The 24,413-nt window shown below is 28.5% G+C and overlaps 2 protein-coding genes across 3 annotated transcripts; one reads left to right on the top strand and one right to left on the bottom strand.

Annotated features, from left to right (window-relative positions):
- The first annotated feature begins 379 nt into the window (after positions 1 to 379).
- Positions 380 to 862, top strand: LOC136076102 (uncharacterized). Its single transcript, XM_065789567.1, has one exon. It carries the CDS (start codon positions 380 to 382, stop codon positions 860 to 862), a length of 483 nt encoding a protein of 160 aa, XP_065645639.1.
- Positions 863 to 2,677: 1,815 nt separating this feature from the next.
- Positions 2,678 to 18,874, bottom strand: LOC100212612 (uncharacterized). Of its 2 annotated transcripts, XM_065791135.1 has the most exons (4): positions 18,819 to 18,874; positions 17,662 to 18,701; positions 9,982 to 10,208; positions 2,678 to 4,245 (listed from the first exon to the last, which is right to left on the bottom strand). In XM_065791135.1, exons 2-4 carry the CDS (start codon positions 17,732 to 17,734, stop codon positions 2,692 to 2,694), a joined length of 1,854 nt encoding a protein of 617 aa, XP_065647207.1. In that variant the 5' UTR covers positions 17,735 to 18,701; positions 18,819 to 18,874; the 3' UTR covers positions 2,678 to 2,691. The 2 variants fall into 2 exon arrangements, with proteins under 2 accessions (XP_065647207.1, XP_065647208.1); XM_065791136.1 differs by lacking the exons at positions 17,662 to 18,701; positions 18,819 to 18,874 and adding an exon at positions 14,586 to 14,839.
- Positions 18,875 to 24,413: the final 5,539 nt, after the last annotated feature.

The following is a 24,413-nucleotide window of genomic DNA, read 5'->3' as shown; positions in this document are numbered from 1 at the left end:
AGCACACTGCTTCATCGAAGGTCAATTTGCTGTTGCATACCTCAACAACTCGCCTACTTTGCCGCTAAAACCTCGGCTCATTTGGAGTCGAGCAAACTACGCAGCAATATTGCAGCTGTTGAATGGGAAACAGTATTCACTGGACTAAAAGCAAAGGATCAGTACCAGCTTCTAGCAAACGGGTATAATGGCTTCACTAACCTACACATTCCGTCAACTACCACTCCCTTTATAGAAAAATAGGAGCGATGGGTAACATCAGAACTTTGAGGCAGTCAAAGCTAAACGCACCTCTTGGGCCAAGTACATTAATGCAGGTCGAAATACGCACAAATTTCTCAAAATATTGCATCGCACTGCCAGCAAAAAAGTTAAAAAAATGGTCAAAGCTGGAAGGCAGAAATACGAAGAGCTACTCGTCAGGGATTCCGAAAACAACCCTAAACGCTTACATGCATATGTAAGAAGCAAGCAGAGCATCAGTAACAACATTACATCGCTTGAAACAGTCAATTGCAACATCGCAACTGATACCGGCGATATGAGCCCATCGTTAAATAACTATTTTCAATCAGTCTTTGTTTTAGAGCCCGAAGGTTCAATGCCAGGCTTTGAAAGTCGTACTGAAGCAGTTTGTGTCATCGATCTAGCAAGTTTATCTATCGATATACTACAACAATGCCTAAACAACCTTGATGAAAGAAAATCAACCGGCTACGATGGATTACATCCAAGGATCCTTAGTAAATGTTCAGCTACCTTTGCCAAGCCACTTTCGCTTATCTATAAGTGCTCGATTGCAACTGGTGTAGTTCCTGACTTGTGGAAAAAATTGAATGTAACACCTATTTTTAAGAAGTAGGCTTAAAGCATCCAACTACCGGCCAGTCTCGCTCACTTCCAAACCTTGCAAAATTATGGAAAGTATTTTTCAAAAAAGAATAATGGAACACTGCGCTACCAATGGTCTAATTTCTCCAAATCAGCATGGCTTTGTTCATCGTAAGGGATGCGTATCAAACCTTTTAGAAACTCAGGATATCATGACGGAAGCAACTCACTGCAGACACGCAGTAGACGTCATTTACACAGACTTTGCAAAGGCGTTTGACAAAGTACCACATAAACGCCTTCTTCATAAGCTGAGAGCGTACGGTATTCAAGGCGCTCTTGTTGACTGGATCGCAGCTTGGCTAAGCAATCGATGTCAACGAGTGGTTATAAATGGCATTACTTCTGAATGGAAAGCAGTCACTAGTGGAGTGCCTCAAGGCTCGGTCTTGGGCCCATTGCTATTCGTAATCTTTTATTCGTAATCAGAATAACTCGACAGCAAAATAATAGGGATAATTAAAAAGGAGTCGGACAACATCACTCTCCAAGATGACGTTGACAGAGCAGTGGAACAGTCACATATTTGGCTCTTGCATTTCAACGTTGAGAAATGCAAAGTAATGCATGTTGGGCGCGGATGTAACAAGTCAACGTACAAATACTCAATGTCTAACGTCGACGGCACCCGTCGTCCTCGCGAAAAAACCGCAGTCGAAAGAGACATTGGTGTGATGGTCTCGAATGACCTTAACGTTAGACCGCAAATAGAGCCAGCCGCATCAGTAGCAAATAGAATGCTAGGGCGACTCAAAAAAACATTTCGCAGTCGCAGTTTTATTTATGGCGCACTCTGTATCTCACTTACATTCGCCCCCATCTTGAGTTTGCTGTACAAGCCTGGTCACCGCATTTAAAATCAGACATTGTTATTCTCGAGCAAGTCCAACATCGAGCAACAAAAACAATATCGACTATTAAACACATGACCTATGAAGATCGACTCCAACGGCTCGGTTTAACAACTCTTGAAGAACGCCGCAAAAGAGCAGATCTTATCGAGTAATTCAAAATCACTCGTAAACTCAAGCTTGTTATTTTTGTCGTCCCGCAAAAAATTTGAAAAAGTAAAGATAAGTATATTCTAAGAAGCCATAACCATAAACTAGAACGTCAGATGGTAAAAAACCGCGAGGAGCGATATAACTTTTTTCAAATAGAATTGTCGTCCCATGGAATGCGCTTTCGCAAGAAGCAGTGAACGCTCAATCCATCTACGCTTTCAAAAACAACATAAGAAAGTAACTTTATAGATACAATTGCTGCTTTGTCTGTAGCGTCTGTATCTCCATGTTCGTCAGCATAGAGGAGCCTGGTGTAGCACCTCTTCATCAAATTATAAATAGATAATTGTATTTGTATTTGATCACTGAATAATAAAAATTAAAAAAAACGCAAGCTGTTGAAAATAGCTTTATCAAGCATATTAAATTTAACTTCTGTTAGCTTTTAATTTTAAAACATTGGAATTCGAAAACATTTATTTAAAATTCCTATAGCAAAACAACTCAAAAAGTATAAAACAATCGCAGCCGTTTTCTGAAAAAAACTAAAAAATAAGCATCAGTGTAAATTTTGCTTATAATCTAACTAGCCACAGTTTTACCTATTTATAATCGACTCGAAAAATCCAAAGATCATTTACATTTAATAAATTTCGATTTGTTTTTTATTTTATACATATTTCTTTTGTATGTCGTAAGTTAGATATATAAATATAATTATAATAACTACAGACAAAAAACTGCACGTATTCGATACGCAGTGACTAACAAAGAAAACAAAATGCTTTTAACGCATTTAATATATCTCATGTTTATATACAACAGAACTTCCGTTTTGAAAATGAACTTTATTTTGTATGTCCATGCATCCACAATTGCAACTTTGAACAATATCATCGTGTGTTTTATCTCCATTTACAGCAGGTGAACTATCTGCGTTTAACGACTCTATAGAAAAAAAATCTTTTGTCTTCTGCGTCGCACTTATATCGTTTTCGATATTTTCTAATTTGCTCTGTATTGTTTTTTCCCCCTCACTACTACTTAACAATCCGTTTCTGAAATTTGTATTTGAAGCTTTCAGTAATTCTTTTCTAGATGTAATAACTGAAGAAGTACAGACTTCAGTTGTCTGCGTGGTTTGAGTCCAAACGTCAACTAAAGAAACGTATTTGCGAAGTACATAGCCGGGAGGAGGTTGATATGTAGATGGATCCGGTGAAACACGCGGTGGTGAACATGAATGAGATAAGGACTTGTGCTCTGATCTTAGGCAATCTTTTTCGGGAAAAGTAAAATAACGCCCTTCGCATTTAGTTAATCCAGGGGAATAATACTTTTTGTTTTGTTCTGACTCAAGTTTAGCGTCACTAAGTGAGCCTAGGGCTTCGCTCAGTTTTATAATTGCAGGCTTTATAAGAGGTGATGACGCATAAAACTTTGAATGCGCATTTAAGTCAATATATTCATTTGTTGAGTTAACAGGTTTTGGTTTTGTTTCGATATCGATATCAAGGGAAGGAATTTTTCGTCTTTCATATAGAGTTTGTTGATTAGTTTGAATAACGTACTCATGTGAAATATGAGGTCTTTTTCTGTTATTAGAATAAGAATCACATTGGTCATCTGAAGAGTTTTTTACCTTTGTTTCACATGGTAATGAAACATTTCGACGAACTCCTTCATAATCTTTTAAAAGTTGATCGCGACTATGAAAAGCATAATGCTCAGGTGAAACATCCCTCTCGCCTGACCGACTGTGTAACCGCATGGTTAAATCGTTGTTACTGTCAAAAGCTCCTTTTATTAAGGTATTATATGATCGCTCATCAACAGATGAACCATAATTACTATTATATTGAATAATTCGTCTTTTATTGTCATGTAAAGCATGTTCTATGTCGGAATAAAACCGTGGTCTAGATTGTTTATTTTGTTCTTCGTGAAAACCGTTTCTGCTGTAAACATTTCTAGACATTAAATCTTTATGTGAGTTAGGATTATCCATTTTATCTTCAACAAAAACCTCATTTGTATCTCTACTATTGAAAACATCGTTAGATTCGCGGCGTGGAGACAAAGGTGAAGATGAATTGAAGGAATCGCGAGACTGTTTGTGTGGTGGAGATACGCTACCTTGTCTTAAAGGCTGGTAATGAATATAACCTTTCATATCAGGATTATTCCGAATAGTTCTAGACCTTATTTGAGCTAAAGCTTGTTGATTTGGAAATGGTCCAGTAGATACGTTTCTTCGTCCTTGACGAACCATACATGCCTTAATTGAGTCAACTGCTGTATGCATTTCAGTCGATGGAATAAATTTATACACAAATCTACGTCCACTGACCTAATTTAAGATAAATATAGTAAAAACAGTAATATTAATAATATTAATAATTTTATTATTAATATTTTATTAACATTAAAAACAATAATACTGCAGTCTGTTCTAAAAACTGACTGTAAAGCTTATTTAGCATATAATTAATTGCTAATTTATTTTTAACAAAATTAGCTATATCTTAATTTTAAGTAGTAAAAACTTAGTTTTGAGGTCAATAATAAATTTATGCATCAATAACTATTTTGTACCTGAGGTAAACTTATGGTTAGAGGGTCAAAATTAACAAAAAACTTTTTTTGCTAAATTTTAAACTCATAAAGTGGCTAAAAGGATTTTTTTGTGGTTCAAATTTTTTACTCTATATTGTACTAGATAATTGCACCTATATATATATATATATAATATATATATATATATATATATATATATATATATATATATATATATATATATATATATATATATATATATATATATATATATATATATATATATATATATATATATATATATATATATATATATATATATATACAGTTACATTTGAAAAAATAAAATATAAAATTAAAAACAACTATGCAATAGAAGTTTTTTCTGTAAATCTTGATTATTTTATTTAATAACTTTTACTAACTGAATTTTGGAAATCTTGCATAAATGACATAAAACATTGATTGTATATAAGACATGATTCAATGGCACCCAACACATATCTTCTCATGTGGACCAAGAAAAATTTGGATGAAAAAAAATGTGGATGCATAAATTGAAATTTATAATCTCCTTCATCTTTCTTGGTTTTAATTATATTTTATCAAAAGTTATCATACTTGCAAGCTACATAATCCATATTTGATATCTGCACAAGGTTAAATGTGTAAACATTTTTTTTAACTCATTCTTTTAAAAGAAGCTGTAGATTTATTAATTGGTATGAAATGATGAAAGCATTATGTTCCTGGCAAGATTCCTCCCATTGTAAACCTTGGTTGTAATGATGATTGAAGTTTATTTATGTTTTATAAACCATTATAAACTAAATGTTTTTTATATTTCACAAAATTTAAAAGCGATATATATCATCAGGGATAGTGCAAATCCGTGTAACTAACATTAGCTACTATAATTGAGTATTAATAATTTTAACACTAAATATCTATTGTTGACATGACAAAAAACATAAATAATTTACAATGGGAGGAATCTTGCCAGGAACGTAACACTTTCATCATTTCATACCAAATTAATAAATATATAGCTTCATCTAAAATTTGTTCAGTCACAATTCTTTTTAAACTGGCTGGTGCATTTATTTTTTACTGTGTCGACAAATAGACTTACCATGGTTTGTAAGAAAAAAAAAAACAACCATTCAGCATCAATATGAAAGTCTTTTTTGTGATCGTAGAGATTAATAAAGTTTTTATTTCATGCTGCACATCCATCAGTAAAGTACTATTAATTTGTAGAATGTTTGCCTTGATGAAATTGCTAATAAACTGTTTTATAATATATATATATATATATATATATATATATATATATATATATATATATATATATATATATATATATATATATATATATATATATATATATATATATATATATATATATACATATATATATATATATATATATATATATATATATATATATATATATATATATATCAAGTATACATCAAGCTCAGCATCACCAGAAAGGAAGCAAAACAACACATATATTTGTAAACTATTTGATTTATAGTATATAATAATAGGATGAAATGAACATATCTATTTATTCCGACTTTGCACATTATTCAGAACGACATATTGGAAGTTAACTTATTCACTTAGTTAATATACACTCATTGTGATAACTCTTTACAGTTTTTATATGTACTTGGCTTCACTTTTAGCTATTAGTGAATTATTTTTTAGTTCATGTACTTTATTTCATATAAGTTCAACTTATATGAAATAATAAAGTCTTCGATAATAGTTTTTTGATTGATCTGTTTAGTTGTATCTGTATGTTGCAATTGAATAATCATTATTTCTTTATTGATATTGTCAAACTTTACTGTTGAGAATTCATTTAAATCATTAATAATAGGACATAATAGACATTAACATAACATGCATTCTGCATTTTCCATAATGCAAGCAATCATTCCCATCAAATCTCTATAGTCTTTGGCAATTTTAAGAGTATCAGCTAACAGCTTAACATTCTGGTAACAAAAACAAACTCTGTGAGATGCAGACAAATTTGTGGTTATATACCATCTTGAACAAAGGCTACAAAAAATTTAAGTGCTCGAATGTAAATACTATATCAACTTTTTTTAAATTTATCAATACCAGTCTTTTTGTATGTGCTGCCTATACCCTAAAGTGAATAAGTCTATTCTTTCCAAGCATCATTCATCTGTACTTGTTACTTTATTAAAAGCTATGAACAAGATCAATTGTTTCGAGGGAAAACAACATTTTATTTTTTGATTATGATTTATACAAAATTCCTTAATTTTTTTAGCTTTAGTTAAACATCCGTATTTTTAGGGAGTATGATATCACATTATTTAGTTTAAATTGTTTCGTTTATCAATTGTAGAAGTTAGTTGTATGAGTGTCAATGTAATAATAGGATCATAATTTAATTTTGTTGCTGTTGCTTCAATAAGTTGATTAAGTTTGCTTTTGGCAAACGGTAATTGTTAATGTGTTTTGTCACTGATTCAACCTTAGTAGGTGACACGCTTATAGATTCAAGACTTTTATTAAGAGAAGCATATTATTCTTTTTCAGATACAATCTGTCTGTAGCTTTGATTATTTGATCCTATTTCTTTACATATATTCTGTAAGCTTTTGTAACAACTACTACATAATTTTCATAAGTAGAGCGATATTCATAAGCGAGAGAATATCTCATGTTTTTAAAATTATTGCCATTGATAGTGATATCTTCACATTTCTATAAAAAAAGGAACAATCATTTCTAAAAATTAATATCAAGTCTGCATCATTGTAAAGAACATATGAGTATAACATTAGTTTATAAATTTATTCTAAATTCATAAAAAATTTTTTGTTGTATTTTTGAGAACCATTAATTTGTCTTGTTATTTCTTTAAAATATAACTATTTGAATCATTATTAGTCCAGTGTTAAATAGTATAAAAATTGCCTTTTTCTTTTTGTTAAGCTTTTCTTCTTCTCTCTATTTACCTGCTTTAAAAAACTTTCTTTTTAATGTAACTCCAAAGTATTCTCTTTGGTAAAAGCAAACTGTTGTAAACAAATCAAAAAAATTCCACAACCAAAGAAACCAGTTCTTGATTATAAATTATTTTTTGTTACTTGAAAATGTTAATGGGTTTAAAAGACCTTGTATTCTCGTTAAACATTTCTTTTGGCAGCCAACAATATAATCCAATAACTTTTCCATAATTTATTAAAAAAAATCTCTTTTAGGAGATTAACAAAACTAAATAAAAACTGTGTTTTTTGGAAACATTTTTCACACTATTTAGTAAAAAATGAATTATATGCTTCTTTAGTTTGGATGTGTCATATTATTTGACTTCCTTTTATACATGATTGAAAAGTAATTAAATTAAATTTACCAATCATATAGTATAACATTGATTGATTGGTTAAGTAAATATTAAACTTCTGCACAGTAACAGGAAATTAATATTTACAACATTACAAAATCAAAATCTAGCAAAGAAATAATAATGAGGAAATAAAAGTATTTAAAAATATTATAATAAAAGAAATCCATTCCTGCATTTGGATTAAAGCTTAATACTTAAAAAAATAATATTTGTCCTTTTCAACAAAATTAGCTTTTATAAATAATTTTTTTTTTTTAACTTTTGTTGTATGAGGCCTCTAAAGAAATGTTTTATGACTTCAAAATTAAGTAAAATTGTAAATATTAAAAAAAAAAACACTTTACTCTCAAGGTAAATGTACCAGTAAGTGACCTCTTAAGAGAAAAAATTCCATGACTGTCAGATAGCTTTGCAAATTATATAGTCTTATATAAATTATATGATTCAAATAGTTAAAAGAGCTTACTATTATAATATATATAACCTTATAGCAAACTGTTAAGCAATATTTTACAAGGTACTATCTTTGTTTTTTTAGCAGTTTTTTTAAAGCATGATTTTATGTTAGTAATTGAGCCTCAAATTTACTTTCAGTTCTTGGCCATCCTTTGCTTAAGTAGTTGAATGTTCAATGAGAGTAGTTGACTGTTTAATGAGAGTAGTTGACTATATGTTCAATGAGAGCAGTTGACTGTTCAATGAGAGTAGTTGACTATATGTTCAATGAGAGATAAATGAAAGCAGTAATAATTTAATTGTTTAATTTCTTTAAAAAATTGCAAAGACACATTAAATACTTTTGAAGTGATGCAACACAGATACATTTTTATTAAATGAAATGATGAATAAGGCGTTAATTTCTGATACAAGGTGTGACCGACATCGAGAACATAAATTTGAATAGCGGATTTTCCTTTGTATTTATTCCCTTGTACTCGCCATCATTAACAGTTGTGGTTCTCGTAGCCATCAAGAACTTTTTATTTTATTTTCTAAAAATGGCTCCCTTCATACTCTACAGTTACAAAGTAATCTATTTACAGAGTAATTGTATCTTCATCTGAAGAATCTTTATACCAGTCAGAATCTTTACCATTGTTAAGCTCAGAAATAAAAAATTGATGAGTCTGACTCTTCATAATGTTTTCTTAATTTTTAGTTTACTTTTTTTTTGTTTTTCCTTCTGGTTCCCTTTCATTTTCTCTTCTTGCTTTATTGATATTTTAGCTGCTCTTTCTTGTTAAAAAAATTATGAAAATTGGTGATCTAATAAATCAAAAACATGAACCATGCATATTACCATGATTTAAGATGAGCAAAGGAATTACTGAGTAATTGACCACCCTGGTCAATTACTAAATATTTGAAAATCTCTGATCCATTACTTGACCACCCTCGTAACTGAGAGTAAACAGACAATAAATAACTTTTAATTAGTGATCAACCATATCAAACATATCTATTTCAAAATTTAATGATTTAAATTTAAAAAAAGGGTACTTATCTTTTTAAATTAACCTTATTTGAGATGTGTCCTTAGCAAATTGTGGAAGACTAAAAATTTGGCAAGAGCATAGCACATTAACGTTTTGCCATCCTTGTTTAAAGCAGCCAAATATTTGTAGCATTTACGTGTGTACAGCCAAATGGTAAGAGAGTAGTTTCTACCTTTTTTTAAAATCATTCTACCAGATACAGGTTTATTTCAACAATTTTCCTTCTAAATGGTCAACTAGGGGCACATGGTCAATTACTAACGCACTTAACTTACAGGCATGACAAAATTAGGAAAATATTAAAAGATTTTCCTTTTTTTTTTTTTTTGTGCAAATAAAAATATTGTTATAAGGAACAAAATTTGAAAAATATCACATTCCTAATCCCTTTCTTTCTGTCCTCCCCCCACCCCCCTCATTTTATTGTTGGCCACACAATAGTATGAAAAAATCCCCCCCCAGCCTTAAGTCCAGGTACAAAATATTTAGCATCCATGTATAAATTTACTGAAGTAAAGGTTAGAATTAGAGAAAGATAAAAGTTTTACCAACCTATTGTTAGAAATATGCACAATACTTGATAATAATGTAAATGATCAAACTTTTAATTTTAATAAATTGCCTCAAAAACTACCTTTTGAATAATATCTTTACTGTAATAATATCGTAATGCTCTGCTTAATTTGTCATAGTTCATCCCTTCTTTCTGTTTGCGCTCTCCCCATTTCTTCGCAACAGCTTCGCTATTTTTTAGTTTAAACTCTCCATTAATTTCGTCTGTCCATTCAATCATAGATATAAATGAATCATCCATTAGCAGTTCCAACAAAAACTCCCATAGATGAACTGAACGTCTGGAAGCTATAAAAATTGTAAACAATTTCATATTAGGAAATACAAGTGACATAATAAAAGCAGAAGAATAAAAGAAGAATAATCAAAATATTTTTAACAAAAAATTATCAAAAAATAAAATGTCATTTCTCACAGCCCATTAAACTATTGTATTAATATTACAAATTCTAGGTTCCATCAGTCAAGACTAACTGTGAACTGCAAACAAGTGTATATGTGAAAGTCAAGAGTGTAAATCTGGATAAGTACAAATTTGCATATGTGCAAACTTTTTTTGCAAATTTGCATGCAAGCAAATAGGTCGAACTGGAAAAAAAGTCCTAATATTTATTTCGATAAATACATATTTAAAAAAAATACAGCCTACTTTAACCAAAACCCAACAGTAGATGTATGTATATTTTGCTGCAAGTGAATTAACATTTTTGTAGGAGCAATCATTAACACGAGTCTACCTACAATTTTTTCATAAAATATGACAGATTGTACCTCTGGATGTTTCCACTAATGCAAGGTGTTTCTAATATTCTTTAATGTATTTATGCAGATTTGCACTCGGTATGTTTTTACTCCAACTTCATTCAAACTTATGCCAGTTTTCACTTATGTTGACTCAACAACAAAGTTTGTCAATAGTTTGCACAATCAGAGAATACATTTTTAAAAAATACCCATAAAGTGGTAGCAGGTAAAGAGTACTTTTTTTCAAAAAAGTGAAAAATTCACTATTAAAATAGTGTTAACTACAATAATATAAGTTAACTACAATAATATTTTTAATTATATTAAAATTTCATAAACAAACAGGAGACTCAATTTGATTCAAATTGACTAATAATCTTATTGTTTTGGTATGTTTTAATTTTTAATTTATATATATATATATATATATATATAAAAATATATAAATATATATATATATATATATATATATATATATATATATATATATATATATATATATATATATATATATATATATATATATATATATACTACCGTACTTTTCAAACTTTGATTTGCAAACATAGAATATCTTGATCTTATTAAAAATTATTTAGGCCTAGCTGCTGTAATATATTAAATAACACATGATCATAGTAGATAATCAAAAAAAGATTTTAAAATTACTATTATTTTAATTTTCACCAACCTTGCTGTAAAATGCAAATTTGTAGTTAATTTAATTTAAACTTCAGATTTTTTTTTTAATCCATTTATTTAACCATAAAATTAAAAATTACAAACTTGATTATTATTTATAAAATTAGGTTTGGTGCCACTCATATAACTAAAAACTAGTCGATGGAAATATTTAGAAGATATTTTGCTTGATATTATAATTATTAACAGATATTTATGAAGATATTTTGATTGATATAATAAGTAAAACAGGCCATATAGAGGGCAGAATTAAAACCTTTGTTGCCCATTCATTTTAACCTATAGGCTAAATTAGCAAAATGGAAACAGTTTAGTGTTGCTTTTGTTATGACATGTTTAAAAATGAAACTCAAATGAGATAGCACATTGAAAAATGTTGAAACTGTCCTAACCAAAAACACACACACACACACACACACATATATATATATATACATATACATACATATATATATATATATATATATATATATATATATATATATATATATATATATATATATATATATATATATACATATATATATACATATATTTATATACATATATATATATATATATATATATATATATATATATATATATATATATATATATATATATATATATATATATATATATATATACAGATAGATAGATAGATAGATATATAGATATATTTTCTTGGAATGTGGGTGGAACATAAAAAAACTTAACTTTGCATTGACATTGCTTTCTTCTTCACCCATTTTATCAAAGATGTTGCCTACAGGCAAAACCATATTACTAGTACTTTATACAAATTATGTATTTACTTTACTGGTATATTTCTAAAATATATATGAAATATATACATTAGGGTGTCCCAAAAAACAACATTTTTGAAAAATATATGCAGAGACCCCCTTAATGTGTTCTATCTAATACAAAAACACTCGATTTAAAATTTTTTTGAATAAAAAATATTTTAAGGGGTCCCTCAAGACCCTCGAATATTTAATGGGTCCCTAATATTTTCAAAAAAAAAGTTTTTTAAAAGTTAGTCAACCTGGTACTCAAATGAAGCAAAACTATATTAAAATTTCAAAAATAATATTTGATTTGGAAAAATTTTAACTTATTTATCAAAATTGTCATAAAATACATAAAAAATGCATTTTTTTTGTTTTTTGTTAAAAAACGTAATTTTTCATGTAATAAAACCAAAAATAACAATTCTATATTTGAAATCTATATTATTTTTGAAATTTTTATATAACTTCGCTTCATTTGAGTACCAGAATGACATATTTAAAAAAAATTTTTTTTAGAAAATATTAGGGACCCATTAAATATTCGAGGGTCTTGAGGGACCCCTTAAATATTTTTTATTCAAAAAAATTTTAAATCTAGTGTTTTTGTATTAGATAGAACACATTAAGGGGGTCTCTGCATATATTTTTCAAAAATGTTGTTTTTTTGGACACCCAAATATATATAATAAATTTTTTTAAATTTTTTTATTCTCTTCCCCAAGGATAAGAAGGCCACTACAGTCAAGGAGGCTACTTTTGTGGTTACAACTCTCTCTCAACTCTATAACTCTGAAACACAAATCTCGACAAAGTTGCTGCACAGAGAAAAAAGTTGAGTGCAGAACTACCAGAGACATGGTGGAGATCAAACTTTCTTATTAAATATATAACATCTGACATTAGAAACTATTTCAGAAATCAGAAATAATATATACCAGCAATTAATCAAGGTTTGTTATACTTATTTATATAGTACAATATATATAAATAATATATAGCCTATATTAAATATTTTACAGGAACATCAAGTCATTCTGATGAATAAACGGCAGATGAAATAAATAAAGTTTTATAAAGTTGATCCTTATAAAGTTTTGAGCATTATGACAATTTAGTCACATTGCTCAAAACTTTATTAGGATCGTTTAAACTTAAAAACTTTATTATGAATTTTTATAGCATTTTTAACCATTGACTGACAATGCTATAAACATAAAAAACACATTAATTCGTTTAAAAGTTTGTTAAAAGACCTCATCCTCATTGTTATGGCTGCATTTCACATATTCTGAACATTATTTTTGATGTCACAAGCAACTGGTATTGCAAAAGAAATAAAAAATTTCTCATTTATTTGGTGTATCATTCAGAGATATACAAAATAAGTCAGCTGGTATAGTCATATTAATTTCTTTGAAACTACCAGTATGAGCAATACAATAAAAAGGATTTATACATACTGTATAATATATACAATTAACTAACTTTGTCATACATTTATAAAAGTAGATTACTCACAGTAAACTACTTTACTCAAAATTTATTTGATATATGTCTGTTACCATAGTATCTTTGTGTTTTTATTTATAAGTAAAGTTTAAATCTAGATGCTTCGATAGCATAAAGAAAAATTAGTAAACCCTAAACCATTAGCCATTTCCAAAAACAGCCACCCAACTCAATCTCCTATTAATGTAAAATCACTTTCACCAATAACTGATGTAATAAAGAAAATTGTATCAAATATTCCCATATCTACTGTTGTGAAAACTTTTCACTTCTTGGATGGCCGTATTGTCAAAACCATAACAGCTAGTCCACTCTCAAAAAAAGTATTCAAAAAAGTCTTCAGGAAAAGTAAAGAATTTTGTTGACAGAAATTTTGAAGAATCTAAAAATTTAAAAGCAATACCTAAAGGAACATTATCTTATTAGAAAGTTAGTTTCATTAAAAATTTTCATTTAAAAAAATGTCTTCAATTTAAAAAAATATTAAAATATTTAGACTGCTTTAGGCGATCTGTTTTAAATTCAGCTTTCTAGTAGAAACATAAAAATGATAAGTTTAGGTCGATATCTTTATTTTGAGAACTGATTTTAAAAAACTAGATTGATGGAGAAAAATTTTAAAAAAAATCGATTCTGATAGCTTCCTTTATTTTTATAGTTATTCTAATGCAGTACCCAAAAGGGTGGTTCAGAATGTAAACTCCCCCCACCCACACAATTTTTTCTTTTTTTTTTGCTTCTTTAACTTAATAAATTTTGTTAAAATCAACAATATGTAACGTTTAAATCAACAAAAATGTTAGAAAAACTGTCGCATGGTACATATTTATATTGGTTCATATTAATAATATGAATCAATATAAATATTTTTGAAACAATATTTTTTCATTTCAAGGATGTTTATAAATAGTGTTAACAACTAATGTAAAGTAATTACTTTAATGATAACGATGTGAATAATACTTTTTTATCATTGTCTAATAACTTAAATTTAACTTTTTTTTTTCTCTCGCGAATAATTCACTTAAGTCTAAAACTTTGATCGTTTGCAATAAATCTGAATTGTTTGGGTGATTTCAATCTTTATTTCTAAAGCTGTTTTTTTTTTGTTTTTTGTTGTTGCTGTTACTGTTGTTTTATCGATTATTCGGTTGAATACATTTTACCCCTATTCAAAGTTATCGCAAACTTGGTAGAAAATTAATTGAATAAATAAAAAAAATGTTTACAGAATTTGCTATTTGAGTATACTTGTTAATTAAAAAAAAGTTCGTGAATATTTCTTCACTTTTTGTTTGTTTTAGTACAAAAAGTAAAAGATTTTTTTGAAAATCTCTGCGAGATATTTTACCAAAAAAAACAACTCAAAAATAACTTTATCTATGTAATATCTTTTTTATATTAAAAGTTAAACCGGGCTATTACATATAGTCAAAATAATTTAGTGTTAATATTATAGTTTAGTGTGTGTATAAAACTATAACATCAAAAACTAAAACTATAATATTAAAAAAAAAAACTTGATTTAAAATGTGCGTGTACGCACACACATCAAAGCGGTTAAACCATTTTTTAAACACTTCGGGTTGCAACAACAGCATGGTGTGGAGTAGAGGAATTAAGAGCAGAATTACCATTAAAAGTGGCGCAAAAGAAGCCCATAGTTTAACGAGTAAAAAGTTAGAAAAAAAATTTAAACCCGGTTTATCATTATAATTATAATGTTATATTTAGATCTTTAAAATAAGAGCAACCTTAAATATCTTACATTTAAAATTTCCAAAAAATTATAAGATCTCTCTACAAAAAATAAAAGCTCTTGTAAAGATTTTTAAACGTGTTTTTAAAGAATAAAAACAATTTTGGTACAAGCTAAAATTAAAAACTAAAAAGGCATTTTAAAACATTTAATTTGACGTACATAACAAAAACCGCTTCCTCTTTTCCGCTTCCGATATTTTTTCAAACGACATTTTTAACATTCCCGTATTTAATTTTGATTGGTTAAAAAATTTGCAACGCTCGAACCGAAATACTTTTTCTCTCTTAACACTAAAACTAACTTTGAGATCGTTTTGAATGGCCGAAAAGATAAGATTTGATTTATTTTTAAATTAAGCCAACGCATTTAATTTATATTTTATAGAAGATTTTTTGAAATTCACATAATTGTGTGTGAAACAAGCTAATACATTTGTGCATAAATTAATCTATCTTTTTAAAGTTTTTTAAAAACAATTCCGGTTTATTTGAATTTAAGGATAAATATTTTAGGAGACTTTCATAATTTCGACGTAATTTTTGTATAAAAATGCAAGTTTGCACCATGTTTTCGGCAGAAATTTGAGTTCGGATAGGATTGGGCTAATAATTTTTCTATTTAACGGATATCTTTTGAAAAAAGTAATTAAATACTGACGTTAAAAAAACAACAACCTGGTAAAAGAATTAAGTAGTCTTTTTATTATTTTTGCCAAACTTAATGCTTGGTTAACAGCAATTTAAATTTTTTTATTGTCGGTGTTTAATTTTTATTGCTCAGGATCTTTGTTAAACAAAAATAATTAAAAGAAAAAAAGCCATTTATTTAAAGTTCTGTTGTTGAGTGCCTAAGTCAGAATAAATAATAGCAACAAATAAATAGATAGTATAATTGGAAGCAACATTCGTTTCGAAACACAAGACACTTGGGTGGTTGAGCCCCGGGTTAATATGTCCGTAAATTGAAAAATACCGAATTTAAATTCTTTGCCACTGTTGTATATTCAAATTTCTAGGTGCCCAAATTATTTTTGTTTAAATTTATTATAGTACCTACTTTTGCCGAGCACACGTTTTGTTGTACAAAAAAATAAAAAAATAGAAGGATATTTACAGTTGAATTAATTTTTAAAAAAGTTTGTTTTACATCTATTTAATGTAAATAAACCATATAAGCATTACAAAAAAAAAAAAAATAATAATAATAAAGGTCAGATCTGATATTTTGAATGCCAACACAAATAAAACAACACTGTAAAGTATAGTAACTTTGTTCCATTTTTAAAACATTTCAATCAATTCCAAATAATAAATAAACGTAAATAGCTGTGATGTCATCTTATATAAAGTTGTGCAAGACTGAAAAATCATGTCAAATACAAAAATGCGATTTGACGTAAATGAAGAAATGTAGTTAATTTTTTCAAAAGCACTAATAATATTCAAAAAACAAATTTAGCTTGTTTGTTTTTTTGACTTACTTAAACATAAAAGGTCGAAGCAGTCACTCTGGTAATTACATTATGATATATTACATGTTACTAAATTTAAATTAACGGCTTGAGACAATAATTGTCAATACCCAACTCCTTCTTCCCAAGGTTTAAATAGCGGGCCTAAAGATCACATCCCGAAATTCACTGAATGGCGATCCAAATCAAAAATAATTAGTTACGTTTTTACAAATTATTGAATTATATGGAAATATAAATAACTTAGCAAAAAAAAATTTTTTATTAACGACAGTTAAGTATGACACATTGACAAATGTGTAATGTTAAAACTCACCTTTTTTAATATTTAGTATTTACAATAAATTTACAATCTAACTTGGAGCAAGTAAATTATGCAAGTATTAGTGTATATAAGTTAGAAATAATTATGGTGTGTATTATTTTATAATTAACTTAGAAAAAAAACTTCAAATAGCAAATTTTATAAAAAAAATTATTATTTATTGAATTGTTTATTGAAAATGAAAATAAATAATAATATTAAGAAAATACTTTTGCGTTGTTTACATTTTTTATAACTCTTGAAAGTTGCCGTTAGAACTCATTTTCTCCTAATTTTTTGTGTAAATTCCATTTCTTAATACTTTTGATTTTCTTATTTCGTAACAACTTAAAAATAAAAAACATTAAAACATATTAATGCCGCACTATGTTTCACGACCATTTACTCGGCTGGTGTTAGTTTTATAAATGATATTATTAGTATTTATCAATATAAGGAAAATAACGTAGGTTTACCTGACAATGTTCCTTCCACCTCTGTGTTTCCATGCTTATACTCTGTTTCATCCGTTTCAATAGTGTCAACCATTTTAGTTTCTCTTAAAATAAATTTTCGTTTAAAAAAGCAACGTTAAAGACAGCAATCTCTTGTTTATTTATTCGAACATATATTTTTGAAATGAACGCTTAAATTTTTTAACTCTACTTCCGTTGCCTTATTAGAGATAATATAAGTCTTCCGACTGATTACCACGCTCTGTTGGTTTTAATCCTTTGTTCGATTTCAATAATAAACTTTTAAGATAAATAGTAAACTAAAGTCAAATGTCAATAAAAAAACAAAATATAACGTAATCAAACTTTAACACAAAATTCAAAACATTGTTTGGAAGAGAAATAGTTATTCGGGGAAAATTATAAACATTGATACCAAGAAAAAAGTTTTAAAAAATCCATAGAAACGAACCTTACGGTCGTTACTAACTAATTTTGCTAATAGTTCGGAAATTACGTCTCTACCAAACACGCATTAAATAGTGAAGCTTCCAGATACACGATGCACAAAAAAAAAAAACTACTATTTTTTCTTTCTTATGTAAAAAGTGTTTTAAGATTTCATAGTTTCTGAAATGTTTGATGCGATATTTATAATCGCTATTAATTATAATTACTGAACAAAACTCCTCCAGTCTTTTACTGATTTTAATATTAGATTTTATAAATTAGGGCGGTTATTGATTTACATTGTTTCTTGGTTACAAACGGAAACCGTACAAAATATGTATGTGAGTTTGAAACCGGATACATCGTCTTGCATTACATTCAGGCGGCAAAACAGTTTATACACAGGAAGTACATTATGAATCCCATTTGTAATTTACGATAGCTTTCAAGAAGTTTAAAATAAATCACGTAATAAAAAATATAAGCAGTCTTTATTTCTATTTGATTTTTACAAGAAAAGCTTGTAATAAAACAATGACATTCTTTTGGAAGTAGAAACAAATAAAAGATTTCTAAAGTTTTTTATTTTGGAACATTTGGCCATCTAAACTCTGCAAATAGAAAAACAGAAGTCAAGTTATAGAAATTGAACGCTTTTTTTTATACTTAACAATACTCTTATATTAAAGTTAAAAGTTTTAAAGATTTAAAAGTAAGCGCCAGCCTACCTGCAAAAAAATCATAAATATTAGAGTTGTTTTGATCAGCGCTGCAATTCTTAAGTAAGTTTCCGGAATAGGAGTTTAATCTAAGTATTATTACGGAAAACTAAATTAGTTTAATATCCTTTTGAATGTTATGACGTTTGAGGATTGTGGTTTGAAAGATATTTAAAAAAAAAATAGATAAAACTTTCAATGATTTTAAAGCATAAGTTTTAGTATTTGCGCTTTTTTTTTTATTTATAACCGCGCGTAAAGATGGTAAAAAAAGAGGAAAATCTTTTTAGTTAATTTTATAATCAAATTTTAGAGATAATCAATAAATACTAAAAAACAATTTTAATGAGATTTTTTAGAACAAAAAAATGCTTTGTACAAAAAATTTCTGATTACAAAATATGTTTTAGTACAAACGCGCGTTATCAAAATATAGATGACCCTCTTTTAACACGAATATTTGGTAAAGTTATATTGAAACAGTGCTTTACGACCTTTTTTTAATATTTATTTAAAAAAATATTTTCGTTATTTTTTAATTGTACGTGTATAACAATATAAATTATGGAAATATATTGTATCGAACATTATAGTACATTAAAAAAAAATTATTATTCCGAAAATTGCGTTATTTTCAACACAACTAATCATCTCATTATTGCAACCATAGTGGAAATATTTCTTACGAAAAAAAAAGGACACCAGAAACGGATTACATTTTCAAAACCATTGTATTTTGTTCTATTAAGGCCTAGATTTTAAAAATATTCTGTCGACGTCTTTCAAAAAAAAGGGGGTTAAACGGACTGGTCATGAATTTTTGGTATTCAAAATGGGTAACTTCCAGAGATGGTGCAAACTTTAAGTTTTGTAATATTGATACTGGTATCAAAAAATAATGTTTTACAAAAAATTACAATGATAGGAGCCTGGGAACAATATTCACCTAAAAAAATTTCTTATCGTACATAAATGGCGACATAGGAAAGTATGAAACCCCCTCTATTTGAGGGGTTGTCAACTTTACGAGGTCATAACTTTAGAACGTTGAATTTTTTACTAAACGCAAATTTTACAGATGAATTTTATTCGAGTTCATAATAGTAGAGTTTTTTTTTAAGTGCTATTATTGCCCCCTTCCCTAAAAAATATTTGGAATTTAGGGCCCTTATTTGGGGATAATATTTTTCGCAAACTCTGATCACCTTAATTTTTTTTTTAACATATTATTTGTGTTAATATGAAAATGCATATCTGGAGGCTACTTATTTAAAAAAATAAAAAATCTTGAAATTCATCTTTAGTATATATTCAATTGTTTTTTAATTAGAGAATGGTTTAAACGACATAAATTAATGCTTAAGTTTATATTTATTCCCATTTACAATCGATAAAAGTTTATAAAAGATACGCATATATATTATAAGATGTTTAATATTAAAGTAAAACTGTTAAAGAAGGTATTTAGGTAGTTGTTTGGTAGTTTGTGGATAGTCTTTAAGGCTACTAGAAACTTTGTATTCACTCTCCCAAAACTGTTTCAAAATCATAATGAACAGATTCAGAGGTCTGCCTAGAACAAAAACATAATCCTTTATTTGGATTGGAATTTTACATAAGTGAAAGAAATCCACATGTAAGCTTGATAAGAGCATGCATTTTCAGTGATACTCGTAGACCAAGTTTAGTATAAGCATCTTTGTATTCGTTAATGGTAGACACATATTCAGGTAGCAAACTAAACCAAGTCATGCAACTTTAACAGATTTTAAACATTTAAAGGAATTAACTATAGAAATAATATCTTAATCTCTTTCCAGTTTAGAAGATTTTATTGATTCTTTTTACGGCATGCATATATTTTAGCAACTTTGAACAATCTCCACCTTTAAATTGATTATTGTGCAGCTTAGGCCTTTGAAAACTTAAAATTTGGCTCCACTGGTTTGCCGATAAGGTATTATCCATAGATTACAAATGTTTTTCAAGATTATCGTAAAATCTGTTTGCATTTCCATAAAGTAAATGAAGCTCCGTTGAAACAAGAATTTCAATATCTTTTATGTCATCAGGCAGACCAACCAGTGGAAGGTTAACGCAATCAATATAAGATGAAGCTGAAAACTTGGATCTTTGAAAAATCTTTACAGAAAGCTTTGTAAGCATTAGCTAATAAACGGATACTTCCTAGAGTTCTGAGCTCATAATAATTTTGAAAATCTTGCATTTTTTTTTTGCTGTTACACCAAAGGCAAGGATGTGTTGGTGCTGCACTTTCCAAAAAATATCGGCCAATGTTCATATCAAATGCACAAAAAGTATTTTAAACTATTTACTTTGAAATAGCGATAATTTTCTCAAGAGTTGAATGAGATTCAGCCACGTTTTCTGTTTTAAGCCAATAGTAAACAATTTGTTTACGCCACCATCTTTGTATTTTTCATTACCTGTTCCTTCCTAATAGCTAAAAAAATATTTTTGACATTACATTCTGTCACTTTTTCTATAACATTTATATAAACTTTTAAAATTCCGCCTCCAACATCAATGACCACCTTTAAAATGCAATCTTTTGACATTTTTCTTCCTTTATTACTGTCTCAACAAGTGCTTTAATGTTTTTACGATAAACCAACTGTCTGCAATCTTTTTCAAAAATCATTTCTTTAACATTCAAATTATTATTTAAAAGTCTTCACTTATTTTCTCTCTTACATTGCTTTGAAATAATTCTCTTCCTCTCCAGCTTCTAAATATACAAAGAACTTTGGCTCCCTGTGTATTACTAAATCTACAAGTGTTTTTAAATTTGTTTATTTCCAAAATTAGGATTTTTTCAACTGGAAAAAGCGCTTTTGAAGAGCTTATGTTTGTTCAACGACAATGACTTTACCTTTAGCAGCAACCTTGATTTTATCACCCTCCTCCTTAACTTTTCTTTTCAATACTTTTGAGCATTAAATTTCGGCACCTCGTCTTAATATCTTAATATCAAAAGAAATTTAATTCCATATTTTCAGTTTTTATATTTCAAATATTTTATATAAATCTCTTCATTTGAAATTTAAAATATTAAATCAAAAATGATAGGTTCGTCCTACCTTTGTCAAGTTCTTCTGTTAAATTTTTATATCTCGTTGTGAGAGTGCAAGGGTGGGGTAATCCTCTTCCAATGATAACCCTACAACTTTTGCATATTTTTATTTTTCCAAGTGATGATGCCTTTTACTCTTCTCAACTTGATCCTCCTCTATTTTCAGATGTTGTTCTTGAAGTAATTGTAGTTCGAGCAATTTCACAAATGTCACAAACACAGAATGATTGGTTTCTGGTAAGAATACTTACTTTGATATTCGAGAACTCATACGATTCACTCAGAATAATGTTTTTATCTCCTTTTTCAATTCTTTCTAATGCTTTTCTACATTTAGTAAAAATACCATTTGAAAAGTTTTCATTGTTCAAATCAAATGATTGTAAAAAGAAGTTATGTATTCTGTTCAATGTCACACTTCCTTCTTTAACTTTTGTCATTCCTGAAAATTTTAAATAAACAAATTAGGCAGACTAAAGCTTATTATCTTTTTGAGAGTTTTTAATGTTTGGCATTTTAAAACGATATAAGAAATTTTAATCAATTTTTAAAAATTTTTAATTAATTATTGCAGCAGATAAAAAAGTTCACAGAATCTATTAATAAATTTTTTTTTTGCGGTATACCACAAGGAAGTATACAAAACAGAGGAATGTTGTCTATGCATTTAACTTGTAATGGAAACGCTTTTTTACCGTAATTAACGTATTGTTTAAAATTTTCAATAAGATTTGGGCCTCATAGATCCAAGTATGTGTTAAGGAGGGGGAAAATAATTGCACTTAAAAAAAAGCGTTATCATTATAAACTTGACTAAGCTTCATCGATAAAATTCTCATTTAGTAAAAAACTATTTCAACGTTTTAAAGTGATGACCTCGTAAAGATGACAACCCCCTCAAATAGAGGGGGTTTCAAACTTTCCTTTGTTGCCATTTATGAACGATAAGAAATTAGTATTTAGGCAATTGCTTGGGCTATTAAATAGTGTACTGAGTACTATCTGTGCTTTAAGTCAAGTTCTTTGAAATTTAAAAATGGCTAAAGTACCAAAAACTATAAAATTCAAAAAACCATTGTCATCACCAAGTTCTCTAACTCTATCATTCGTGGTCTTTGAAATAACTTTTTTTTTGTTTAATCTTATCTCTTGCAAAGTTCACCAGACCTACTTGCTCTTTGTGAGACTAATTTGAGTTCGGCTGTTTCATCTTGTCTACTTAGTATTAATTGTTATTTTCCTTTAATTCGAAAAGATTCCAATAGTCACATGCTTGGCCTGTACATTTACATTCGTAAGAATTCACTATACGTCAGTATACTAGGTTTGAATCAACAGACTATTCTTTTATGTGCTTTCGTTTAGCACCACTTCACTCTATTGCCTTTCTCTTTGCTCTATATTACTCTCCTTTATTTCAAGACTGTACTCTTTTTAATGTTGTTTCTGATCAAATTGACCAAGCCTTTTCTCTCTATCCTTCAGCCATTATTATTGTTATTGAAGACTTTAATGCTTATCTCACTGAATGGCTTGGCTCTAGTGGCAGTGACTCTGCAGGCGTTAAGGCCCACAGCTTTTGCCTTTCTCAATTTCTTACTCAAATAGTCAACTTTCAATTTGCTTTCCAGACAATCCAAATAATTTACCTTCTCTACTCGACTTATGTCTTGTCTCTGATCCTAGCCAGTGCTCAATTTCTCCACATTTATCCTTAGGTGCTTCTGATCACGGTTTGTTCATTATCTACCTTTTACAACTACCTTAAAGCTGATTGGAACTCTTTCCGTGATTTTCTTCGTGATGGCCCTTGGGTAAAAATCTTTTATCCTCCTGCTAACACATGTACTTTTAACGTAACTTCTTGGATTCAGGCTGGCATGGAATCTCTTATTCTCTTCCAAAGATTCCAAGTTAAGCCTCAGTTTGAAAAAGATCTCACTTCTGCTACAGCATGGAGCTCTCAATGGCTGGTGAACTTTAACTTAAAGAAAACTCAATTTTTCAGCTAATGGTTATCGCGATAATCAATATTGTCCTTTATTTATAAACGGTATTGTATTTGATAAGTCATCTACCCATCATCTTCTAGGATTCACTCTTACCACTGATCTTTCTTGAAAACCTTTATCAAATTGATTGCAAAATTAGTATCCGCTAAGATTGCATCTCTTTATCTTGCTCACCATTTTCATACTCTGGGATTCTATTCTTTATCTCTATAAATCTTAAATCCGTCCTTGTATGGATTACTGTGGCCATCTCTGCGATGGATATTCCAATGATGCCTTTCTCTATTAAACAAGGTGCAAAAATAAATTGTAAACATATTTTGACCTGCTCTTGCAGCCAACCTCCAACCATTATAACATTATCGTAATGTTGCTTCTCTTTCTCTTTTTTATAAATACTACAATGGGCACTACTCTAAGAGCTTGCGTCTCTTGTGCCATCTACTAAAATTTATTCTCGTGTTACTCGTCATTCAGTCTCATCCTTTTACTGTGATT

The sequence above is a fragment of the Hydra vulgaris genome, chromosome 02, assembly GCF_038396675.1.
Source record: "Hydra vulgaris chromosome 02, alternate assembly HydraT2T_AEP".
Taxonomy (NCBI): Eukaryota; Metazoa; Cnidaria; class Hydrozoa; order Anthoathecata; family Hydridae; genus Hydra; species Hydra vulgaris.
This window is presented reverse-complemented; position numbering and strand designations above follow the sequence as displayed.